We start from the raw sequence: 12,495 nt of genomic DNA, 5'->3' as shown, positions 1-12,495 counted from the left end.
CAATTCTTCCCAGTTATAACCTATGCAGTAGACTGGCTGGCTACCATGGGCCAATTTCAGCTTTCCGGTTGTCTTTTACATTAATCATATGTCACCTTCTGTTATCTGAGTAAGCTTCCTCAGAGAGGTATCTTTTGGGCTCCCCAACTTTCCAAAAGTAGCCTCCAAGAGGCCAGCATATTTCGCTATCCAGTTTATTAAATGCTTATTTATGAAGAACACCACTAAAAGAATAATTCATAATATGAGTTACTTACAATGCTAAGACTCCACAATGGAAAATAACTTTGTTGTGAATTGTCGTCCATTTGAGTCTAAATACGATTTGATGTGTCATTTTAAACTTATCATCTTCATTGTCACTCGAAAACTATTCTTCCATATATTTGTTCATAAAAGAGAGAAGGAATGCCAGGGAACAAGTCGCACAGCTTCACAGACATGAGTAATAAAATCACATTTCGTCATCTGCAATAATGAGAACACTGCAAATACACAAGTTTAAGATTTGCATCAACAGTTGGTCAGTCCCGAGATTCCCCCTCTTGGGGGTGCTATTCAGTAACTCTGAGAGACACCTTCTCTGGGGGTCACTACAGGGGTCTCTTCTTGTAGTTGATAACGGAAACTTCAAGGGGACGAATTCTCTCCGGTTTGTTGCTTTGCAGATCCGACTTATCAAGCTGTTGCTAATTAAGTTAGTCGAGACCTTCTGTTTTTTGGTCGATGTACCCAGTAGGGGGTCTGGATTGGTGAGTTACTTCTCTTTGTCTTGAGAAGGGAGAATGAGGCGTGAAGGTATTACTGACTGCTGGTTTGGGCAGCCATTTGCACTTTGGTTTGGAGTTCTGTCTTTTTGTGGAGTTGGCAATTTTTGTTCGATAGAATCTGGAAAAATAAGTGACAAGATACAAAACCAACATTGATTGCCCGTGACATTCCATCCCTGAGATGCCACTGCATTAAAAACTGCCATCACTTTGTTAAGGATATTACCACATGGGTTCAGGGGCCCTTCGGGAAACCATTGTCAGTTAACACAGTTAATCGCTATATCTACGAATACAAGTTAAACTACCATGCCCTCTTCAGAGATGGACTAACTCCAAGTGGAAAAGTGTGCTGTGGTCTGACGAGTTCACATTTCAAATGGTTTTTGGAAATCATGGACATTGTGTCCTCCTGTCCAAAGAGGGAAAGGACCATCCGGATTGTCATCAGAGCAACGTTCAAAAGCCAGCATCTGTGATGTTATGGGAGTGTGTTAGTGCCCATAGCCTGGGTAACTTGCACACAGACTGTGAAGCCACCATTAATGTTGAAAGTTACATACAGGTTTGGAGCAACATATCCTGCCATCCAAGCATGTACTAGACTGGCCTGCCAGCAGTTTAGACCTGTCTCTGACTGAAAATGTGTGGCACATTATGAAGTGCAAAATATGACAAAGGAGACCCCAGACTGTTGAGCACTTGAAATTGTACATCAAGCAAGAATGGGAAAGAATTCCACCTACAAAGCTTCCACAATTAGAGTCCTCAGTTCCCAAACATAATTGAATATATTATTAAATCAAAAGGATTTGCAAGTTATTGTATATTGATTTTATTTACGTTGTACACAAGGTCCCAATTTCCTTGGAATTGGGGTTTGTATTTTTATCTTTTATTTTATTATTCTATTGATATAGCACGGGTTTTGAGATTTACTGGCTAATCTGGGACTATGGGTATCACATTTCTGTTTTTGTAAATTCTAGGATTCAGTTAGTCCTTGAATCCTAGAATGTGCCCTGACGTTAACTGGTGACTAGTCCAGGCTGTACCCCGCCTCTTGTTTTAAGTCGGCTAGGATAAACTCCATCTCCCCCACAATCCAAATGAAGACAAGCCCATTAAAAAATGGATGGATGGACTCCAGATTGTTAACTTTTGGTACATTGCAACTTGAAGGTAGTACTATAGTAAATATTTACCATTTAGGACATACGTATTTATCTTCTGGTCCTCCCCAGGCCTACACAGCGTGCCTCAGTGATTGTACGGCGAAAGTGTGGACAACAGGTGGTGCGGCGCTGCACTACGACTTCTCCCCTCTGTCCAATGTCACATCCTTCCAAAGCGGCCCACGCTTCACCAGCAAAGGCCTGCGCTACTTCCATCACTTCAGCATGGCTCTGTGCGGCAAAGAGGTGATGTGGCGCACCGTGGGTCTCCTCAATGGCCTTTTGGCCGTGCCGTGTTTGTTCCGCTTCACCCGACTTCTCGGTTTGGCAGGACCGAGCGACGGCGACCTGCATGGACAATGTGACGGAGCACGGCCGAGTGGTCCGAGGTCACGTGTGCCAGTCACTTGTGGTTCCGTCGGACATCAGGAGTCAGAACATGGTGGCGTCACAGCCGTTCGTCATTGGCGACGCTCTTATTGGTATGCAGTCACGTAACGCTTTTTTGAATAAAAGGAGACACATTGGGCTCTATTTTCGTAGACGCCACATTTGAGCTGTGGCACAAATTCCGTTGCATCCTGATTTTCGTCCATATGCAAGGCTCGCCGCGTGTTTCGCAATTTGTCAGCCTGGACTATGTCAAGCTGGGAGTTTCGGCGCAACGATGGTGTTCACCCGGCGACATGACAATTTGCTGGCAGAAAAGTCAGTCTAAACTTATGCCTGCTCAGACCATGTCTAACTTTAAGCACAGCTGGTCTAACATCATTTTGGTGTATTTCATCGGGGCACAGGCAGACAGATCCTGAGGTCTGCGCCCCGCACACGTGTTGTGGATGTCAGACGTATTTCATTCATAAATATGTTAACAGCGGGCGTCAAAACCTCTGAATCATTTTAGAAAGCAATTTACTGAGGGCCATTTTCTCCCGTAGGCTTAAGTCAGAAAAGGTGCGCAACTCTGCACTTTTCTGAATGCGCCCATTCTGCCAACGACTTAATTCTGTAATTTGTGCACCTTCTGGCCATTTGCGCACTCTAGGTGGAGTAAGTGTGGGCGTTCCTTCTCATATCCGGCATATCACCTATTCTTCCAAAGATTTAAGCGCGTTTCCTCACCCGCATTCCACAGGATTAAGTAAGTCTAGTGGCCCGGGAAGGTCAAACATCATATTGGGCGTATTGATCCAGTCAACTGCTCCTGTGCTCCAGTGACGGTCTGCCCGGCACAATGTCTGGCCCACTCGCAGACTGCCCAACGGCACTCAATGTGTCCCTATCACATTACAGCCACGGCCGAACGTCGGCATATTGTAATATATCATATTAATGGGCGGAATAACAATTCAGTGCCAGCAGACTTTTTTTTCCCTCACCTGTGAGGAGCATTTCCGTTTCATTGCGGCTGACGCTTCTGAAAGCGTCCCTCATAAACAAGTTTAGTCATCTTAATGGCGTGATGATGAGTTACAGTTTCAATCTTTTTTTTTTTTTTTAATGTAATCTATATTTATATATATTCATGTAATCCATTTAAGTAACGCCAGCATGTTTTCTGGGCAACACAGATCAACAACAGATGGTTCACTTGCTTTTTTATTGATGCATTCAGTCATGAGCACAGTATTCAGATTATTGATTAAATTACTTTTAATGGATTTATTAAATACAGAATAAAAAACACATGCGCTTTCAAATTAGCCTGTTACATGAGTGGTGCATGGCTCACTGGTGACAATTAACTTCCATCTGCTACAGGAGTTAATTTCACATTTAAAGTGTGATATATTTGCCAAATGGATTTCTACAGCATTCATGCATCTCAGGAAAAATCCACGATCCAGGAATTCCAGGGAGGATCAGACGTCAATTCATCACGCAAAGGAGAGAACCGGCGCACCTTGACAGTGCATAAGCCAGGCATATAAAATACAGAGTTACTCACCAACGGGAGAATATGGCCCTAAATGCATTATTGTTATCATTATTATATATTTTTAAATCATCCCATTGGCCGGCACAGCTATGGGGTGGGGGCACAAGAACGACCGTCTCCAAGTAACCACTTCCTGGCACAGATATTTGTTATGTTCTGTACATCATCCACCCGTGGAGGTCTGCTTGTAGTACCGTATAAACGTACTTTCTGCCCTTTGACCTCCTGTACTTGAGCAAATCAGTTTCTTCTCCGCCATGCAGAGACTGTCAGTGTCCAACTAAGGCCAGATTTAAAGGGAATAAGAGAAACTGCTTTGATTAGCGGTCAATGAAGTCTGCAGTAAACATATCACAGCAGTGCATACCTTCCTCTTTTAGATGCGCCAGGGTTCATAAAACTACCAAAAACTGTCTAACCCGCCTCGGACACACAGTTGTGCCACTGGCTATGCCAGATTTACGCTGGTCATGAGAATAGGTTTCCTACTCTTCACTTCACTTTCCAAAATGTCAGCAGAAATGCTAAGGATGGTGGCATGTATGTCACTGCTTCACAACAACAACAACAACAACAACAACAAAAACAGTTACTACTTTCCTATTTTGACTCAGTCAGACATGGGTAAACAGATAGGGACAGAGCCCTGCTGTGAATAGCAAAAAACTGCAAGTCATTGATGTCTCCCCTAAAAAATATTTAAAATACCTATCTCACAGGTATAAAAACTGAAGGCCCCAGCGACCACATCCGTCCTGTTACATCACTTTATGTGGCCCACTAAAGCAATTCGTGTGTGTCTACTTCATGTTTCTTGCAAAATTGGTTTGTTCTTATTAAACTTCTAACAGATCTTACAAGCTCGATTTTCACCGAATCTTTTATTAATATAAAGTAAACAATAGTTAGGTACTCAAATATTTGCGCACCACAATTTTCCATGACTTCTGATTTCAAATTCAATTTGTTGTTAACAATATGTAACAATCTGAGGTCGGGTTGCGGGGGCAGTAGCCTCAGCAGGGAAGCCCAGACTTCCCTCTCCCCAGCCACTTCCTCCAGCTCTTCCGAGTGGATCCCGAGGCGTTCCCAGGGCAGCCGAGAGACGTAGTCTCTCCAGCGTGTCCTTGGTCGTCCCCGGGGTCTCCTCCCGGTGGGAAGGCAGATTTGATGACGTGTGAAAGAAGTGGGTTTTGAGTTTTTGTCGGAAAAATGCCCAGCATTTTTTTTTTTTTGTCGGAAAATGCCCAGCATTTGTTGTGTTGCGGATTGCAGAGGGGAGAGAGTTCAAGAGGGTGGGGGCTGCTACACTGATGGCTCTGGCCCCAAAATTTTGCAGGAGGTTGCAACGGATGGAGAGGAGACCAGAGTTGGGAAAACCTCAGTTCCTGTTATGGGGTGTATGGGTGGAGGAGGTCTGGCAGTTTCTGGGGGCAAGTGCATGGAGGGATTTATGGGTGAGGAGCATGATTTTGTATGTGATGTGGGACTTGACCGGGAGTCAGTGGAGATGGATTAGTGTGGGAGTGATGTGCTGCAAGGGCCTGGCGCAGGTGAGGGCCTTGACAGCTGAGGTTTGGACATAACCTGTTCACTGCTTTGCTGGATAGCCTGAGCAGGACTCCATTGCACTTGTCCAGGCGGGATGTGATTAAGCCATGTATGAGGGTCTCGGCAATGGAATCAGAGAGTGAAGGGCATAGTCTTGCGATATTTTTAAGGTGGAAGAAGGCCAATTTGGTGATGGCTTTGATGTGGGAGTGAAAGGAGGGAGGAGTCCATGATGACACCCAGGTTTCGGACTTCAGTGGATGGTGAAATGGAATAGCCGTCTATGTTGAGGAGGAGATCTCCAACCATCCTGAGCAGTCCCACAGGAGCTCAGTCTTGTTACTGTTGAGTTTTACAAGGTTTGATGACATCCAGGTTTTAGTTCACTAAACAAATAGTTTCTGAGGTTGTGGGAGCTGACGATGATTACTTTGGTTTTATCAGAGTTCCAATAGTTTAGGAAATAGGAAACTATAGGTCATCCAAGTCTTGATTTCCTTAAGGCATGCCTGAAGATTGGTTAACTAATTAGTTTCCTCAAGTTTCATAGAAAGGTAGAGTTGTGTGTCATCGGCATAGGAGTGGAAGTTGACATGGTGTCTTCTAATAATACTAGCCAAGGGAAACAGGAAGACACTAAAGAGTACTGGTCCAATTACAGACCCCCTTTTATGAAGTGCTCCATTGTAAAACGAGTTGAGAGAAGGCCTTGTTCTTATTCTAATCATGTTTGCTCTTTGTTGAAGGTGTAAGTACTGACAGGGTCCTGGCTAACATCTCCACTCCACCGTGGCTCTTCCCCTCCACCTCTGACCTACCGGATGTCATATTCTATTACAAGTAAGTCATATCGGCCCCTTTCACGGCGCTGTTTAAAGCTAGGAATTTTCTGGAAGGTATCGTTCACAAAGAGTTTCTTCACAGAAGACCGGCCATTTGTTGGTCTGTGTCACGCAACTAGGTAAGGGTTGCTAAACGCATTTTTGTCGAGAGCCACAATAAGTGTTTTTCCACCAAAAAGCCAAGGAACAATAGTTATGGTTTCTTTCAGAGAGCCATATAAAAATACAGCTCTTGAAAACATTGCGAGAACGTAAAAACGCTTTGTTTTTTTGAAAAAAAATTATTTCCTGCAAATGCTCTAGATTATATTTGTATTTTGAATTACATTGTCAGTCGTTTTTAGAATAAAACAAGTGTTCATTTCACTCAAACGTATACCTATAAATGGCAAAATTAGAGAAACTGATGATTTTGCAGCGGTCTCAATTTTTTTCAGAGTTGTTTAATCATCTCATCAAATTGATATACACAACAAATTGATGGATGTTTTGAAATCAGAAGTCAAGGAAAATTAGTTCAACTATTGTGGAATTATATTTTAAGGGGTTTGATAACAGAAATATGCAATATACCAACATTATTAAAAGTGAAGACAATTTACAATTCCGGTCGGTGTAATTCTTTTACGTGTGTTTAGTTTTCTGGTGAACATCAACTGAAGTGTCAATAAACGACATTAAGCAACATTCACTCTTAATCCTTGCTATTTTGTTAGCACCTTAGCAACTTGTTGTTGCGATCACGTGGGCTCTGCATGCCGTGGACATGGTCCAGGTGCTGCTGGATAGTAGTGCTGGAGCGACGCCTGGAATGGACTGCTTGTATAACAGTGGTTTTATAGCAGAGATTTTAGATCCAGTCCAATATAATCCAAAACTTTTTTTTTTTTTTTTTTTTTTTTTTTTTTTTTTGCTGATATCGGACCAATATCAAAGTCACATCCCTAGACCTCCACCTCTGTAAAGCGCTTTGGGCATAGATGGTAGATAAAGTGCTATGTAAGTCCTCCATCTACCATTTTACCATTTATTTGGACATTTTGACTTAGGGGTGTGCTCACTTTTGTTGATAGCAGTTTAGACATTAATGGCTGTGTGGTGAGCTATTTTGAGGTAAAACACAGTTATGTAAGCTGTAAACAGTCTAATTTTACGTTGTACCAAAGCATTATTTCTTCAGTGTTGTCCAATGAAAACTATACAGTACAATATTTACAAAAATGCAAGGGTGTACTCACTTTTTTTTTTAGATAGTGTAAATAGCTTTATTTTTATCTTTGAAATGATTTTAATCCTTTGGTCACCTAAAAGGCGCTATATGAAGTCATTATTATTATTGCTTTGCCATCTCTACTGTGGTGACTTGTTTGTACAGGGTGATGCTTGTATAGATATTTCAAAATCCCGACTGACTTTGTCCTGTCTTGTAGGTCCGCTGAGACGACGCAGGCTTGTAAAAGAGGCCGCTCGGCCACTATCAGGCTGAGATGCGACCCGGCAATGGGTGCCACAGACCGTATCATGCTGCCCAGGTAACGCTCACTGTAGCCACTTCACATAGAATATTACTATTATTATTATTACAATTAATCTGAGTTTATTGCTCACTATGAAATAAATGGAAGTGATTATTTATTTATTTATTCATTGTGGCTTCCGTAGTTCAAAGCGCGTCCCTGGTGACATGCACTGCGTAGACCAACAACCTTTTAACACGGGCAGAGAGGAGATAGTTGACAAAAGATTTTCACGATTTGTGCTCGGTCCCTATCCTCTGTGAATAGCGGGCTTCACTGTATTTATTTTTTTTGCTCTTTCTATAGCACACTAAAATGCCATGAGATGCTGCCAGAGCTGTGAATAATAGGAAAGTAGTAATTGGTGTCAAGGAAGTATGTTGAATTGATAGTATTCCTGAGCGATTCAGATCTTTGTGATGGTATGTTTTCCTCTCCACAGTAACTGTTCAGAGGGAACGTGTGATGGCTGCACTTTCCACTTCCTTTGGCAGAGTCAGCACGCATGTCCACTGTGCACAAAACGCAATTATAGAGAGATCGTCAGCGCTTGTGAACAAGGAATCCAGGTAGGCAGGGATACAATGACAAGGGCCTGTGTCGAAGTCCCGCTTTAAATTTGACCGTTTCATGGATGAAATTTTATTTAGATTATTTATTGCATATGGCGGCACGGTGATCGACTGGTTAGCAGATCCGCCTCACAGTTCTGAGGACTCTGGTTCAAATCCCGACCTCACATGTGTGGAGTTTGCATGTTCTCCCCATGTCTGCGTGGGTTTCCTCCCACATCCCCAAAACATGCATGGTAGGTTAATAGAAGACTCTAAATTGCCCGTAGGTGTGAATGTGAGTGCGAATGCTTTTTTGGTTCTATGTGCAATGCGATTGGCTGGCAAACAGGTCAGGGTGTACCCTGCCTCTTACCTCGAGTCAGCTGAGATAGGCGCCAGCACACCCCTCAATCCTAGTGAGGGTAAGATGTATGGAAAATGGATGGATGGATCTATTTATGTGATTACTTGATTGAACAGGTCTGGACGTAATCAGGCTTGGGTGTTGTCTGTGAAAATGAACCAAAAAATGTGATTTACCAAAATTAATTCATGAGTTAACAATGGGGGGGGGGGGCATTACTTTTTCACACAGGGCTAGATAGGTTTGAATAGATTTTTTTCCCTTAATAAATGAAATTCCCATTTGAAAACAAGATTTGATGTTATCTTTGACTGATACCGTATTTACAGTTTTTTGATGATTTTAAACATTAAAGTGGGGAAACTATGCAAAGTAGTAAGAATTTGACAAGTGGGCCAATTCTTTTTTACAGCACTGGATGTACCTTTACATTGACTGGAGACCACTCTTTTATTTGATATGTGACACGACATTGACTGTCGACCAATTCATTGTTTGTCTACATGTACACTTACATTGACTGGAGACCAATCTGTTGTGTGACTCAATGTGCCTTGCAATTGACTGGCGACCAGTCCAGGCTATAACTCGCCTCTCCCCAAAAGTCAGTTTGGCGAGACTCCAGCTCACCTGCCGCCGTAATTATTATTATTCATCAGTTTATTTGAAAGGGGACAATGCAATTTCATAAAACACTGAGGACAAGTGCAATAGAAAAAGGACTGATGGAACCCCGATGTGAGATTGGATTAAAGGTAGTCCTCCATTTGTGTGTTATTCTTGTGTTGTCGTCTTTCAGAGGACGACGTATGTCTGGCAGCAGCCGTCTCAGTGTCACGGAGGAGAGGCCCTCCCAGCCCCGAAAGTCAGCGCTTGTGTGACTTTGGATTTCTGGCTCAAGATTGGGGTTTCCACGGGAACGATCGGCGCCGCTCTTCTCGTCACGCTCATCTGTTACTTTTGGAAGAAGACACGCAAGTGAGACTCAGTAAAACGCTCGGAAAGATAGCATTGTATTTTCATTTCGTCACCAAGCCCCCCAGTTACACTTGTCAATTAGTGTAGCGAATTCGTGCTTATCATCCGCCGACTGGTTAGCACATCCACCTCACACTTAAGAGGCTGAGGGTTTGAATCTGTCTCAATTTTTCCTGTGTGGAGTTTGTATTTTCGCTCTCCCTGTACTTGTGTGGGTTTTCTCCGGATACTCTGGTTTCCTCTCACATTCCAAAAAAACATGCATGATAGTTTCATCGAAGGCTCTAAATTGTCCTTGGGTATGAATGCGAGTGCGAGGGTTTTTTTTTTTTTTTTGTGTGTGTGTGTCTATACGTGGCCTGCATTTGGGCGGCGACCAGTCCAGGGTGGACTCTTTAATATATATAAATATTCAATGTACATAGAACATTATTTATTTTACATATTACGATTACGTGTATACCAACTAATATTTTTTATTTTTAAATGAAGAAAAGTAGCCCGAATGGCCTCAATTTTGTGGCTATTCGGAAGTTTGAATGATGTGAATTATGTGCAAATATGATCTGTGTTATCACAGTTACCTTGAAAAAAATAACTTAATTTTAAAAGTAACTAAGTTAGATTACAAGTTACTGAATTAGTTACATTCGAGTGGCAGTAGTATCACTTATCCAAAGTGCATTAGCTTAACTGTACACATTACTTGGCAATACACTCCACACAAGTTACAGAATGACATCAATATGAAACAATAATGTACATATTAGTGTGTAGCTTGAAACTACATTTAATAAGCTACCTATAGTCGTGCAGACTTGACTTGCCACATAAATACTTAAACGTGTAAATAAGTGCACCATCCTCAAGTACACGTCTCGACAGACTTCCCTAACAGAAATATGACCGTATTATAGTCCACAAGTTGTGCTTAGGGCACGTATTATGTCTGGAATGAACAGCAAAGAAATGAACAAGAGCTCTCAATCACAGTGCCAACGGAGCCGAAATAAGTACAGAAACCTCCATATACAAAGCTGCGTGGCAACTGAGCACAGTACAAATTACTAAGTGAATGGACAGTGTACTCACGGTTATTGAGAGATGCCAACTCGCACTGCAGACCCAATTAATGTGGCCACGTAGAGAACAATCCTAATTTTCACAAAGGAAAATGACAAACTAGTGTAGCGATGGTGAACCAGTGCATTTCCCGGCATTTTTCTTTCATGAAATCCTGACTGTGGGTTGTATGATAAACAATGGCCTCTCGGTCCTGTTGGCTGTAATGCAAATTACTTGGTGGCTTGCCAGCTGTGTAAAGTGCTGTTGCTTTGAAAAGCTGCTTCTTCTGAAAGTCAAAAGAGCCACTGTTTGCCTGGCGCAACTCACAGCCACAATACTAATGCATCGTGATTTGGATTTGTAACTTTAATTTGACTATTTGTCTTAGTTAGTCATGCGAGCTGTTATTAAGCCTGTGTATCTGTATTAATAAATTAGACGTGGAAACCAATGTCTCCTCTCCGTAGGCAATCAGTCAATATTAATGTTCCATCTCTGTATCTTAAAAAACACATACAAACACACATAATATATGTTATATATTTATTTAAAGAATATATGTACTGTATCTAGGACTATATCGGTGACTTCCGCGTGCATTGGTCGTAATGTTGTCTGGAGACGTCTCCCAAACATCTTCCAGGTGAGAGCAATATTTTGCTCTTCCGAGACCTGGAGTCGCTATGACTGATCAGCCTCGGCAGTCTCGCCAACGTCTCCGCCAGTGAGAATAGGTCCTTAATAAGGAGCTGAATTGCAAACTTCGAGGATTAAATAGAGATTCAGGGAGACTGGAAGTCACAGAAAGGCGCAGAAGTGGACGTCCTTGGAAATGCGTCAGTCCATTCATGGATCAATCGTTCGTTTTGAAATCTTTTGTTGTTGTTTACGGAACGTTAAATTAACTCTGTGTGCCTTTTAGGTTCATCATGAAACTCTGAATGTTGTTAACCAGTGTTAACCACATATGCGCTGCTTCTCTTCCCCTGCAGGTTGGAGTACAAGTACTCCAAGCTGGTGATGAGCTCGGGGGGCAAAGAGTGCGAGCTGCCCACCGCAGATAGCTGTGCAATCATGGAAGGAGAGGACACCGAGGACGACCTCATCCATCTCACCCACAAGTCCTTCTTCAACAAAATGAAAGCGTACTCCCGCGAGGTCTGTAAAGTACTCGCACACAGAAACTGGTCCACTGGGTGGCTGACATCTTTGATGTTCTATTTTTTATTTGTTTATTTATCTTTAGAGAACATCCGACGGGTTTGATTCAGTACCTCTGAAGTCGTCATCTTGTCACCTGCAAAGAGAGGAGGGGGATTCTGATGATGCGTGATGCAAAGGTGTGACGAAAGCCGTTGTGGTCAATGCTTTTATTTATGCCCATGGAGGGAGTGTACTGCTGTATAACAAGGCGATGTGAAGCCTAATAAGTCTATGCAAGACTAAACATCCCATCTGAAAGATATGTGTGGACATAACATCAGGACACCTGGAATGGGGTCTCGTGGCTTTTGAGGCTGGAACACAGGACAGTTGTTTAAATTGGAACAACACTAATATTAAAACATCATGAAAGGAATAATAAATACAAGGAGTAGAATGAGAAATAATGTAAAAAAAGACAATTCCCATTACACTTATATTGGGAGTTGTGTAAGTCTGTTTGTCTATTTGTACTTTGTAATTGGCTAACTTGTGTCCTATTAGGAACCCTGTGTAATGTTATTATTTGACATGTGA

The 12,495-nt window shown here is 42.3% G+C and overlaps 1 protein-coding gene across 1 annotated transcript in view; it reads left to right on the top strand.

The window, feature by feature from the left end:
• elapor1 (endosome-lysosome associated apoptosis and autophagy regulator 1) overlaps nt 1–12,495 on the top strand; it is a 33,389-nt gene extending 20,894 nt beyond the window's left edge. Inside the window, 8 exon segments of the mRNA XM_061695190.1 lie at nt 2,015–2,191; nt 2,277–2,427; nt 6,182–6,275; nt 7,708–7,809; nt 8,237–8,363; nt 9,512–9,690; nt 11,748–11,913; nt 12,002–12,495. Coding sequence (XP_061551174.1) covers nt 2,015–2,191; nt 2,277–2,427; nt 6,182–6,275; nt 7,708–7,809; nt 8,237–8,363; nt 9,512–9,690; nt 11,748–11,913; nt 12,002–12,088 — 1,083 coding nt within the window. The 3' untranslated portion in view covers nt 12,089–12,495.

This window comes from Phycodurus eques, chromosome 1, assembly GCF_024500275.1.
Source record: "Phycodurus eques isolate BA_2022a chromosome 1, UOR_Pequ_1.1, whole genome shotgun sequence".
NCBI classification, from domain to species: domain Eukaryota; kingdom Metazoa; phylum Chordata; class Actinopteri; order Syngnathiformes; family Syngnathidae; genus Phycodurus; species Phycodurus eques.
This window is presented reverse-complemented; position numbering and strand designations above follow the sequence as displayed.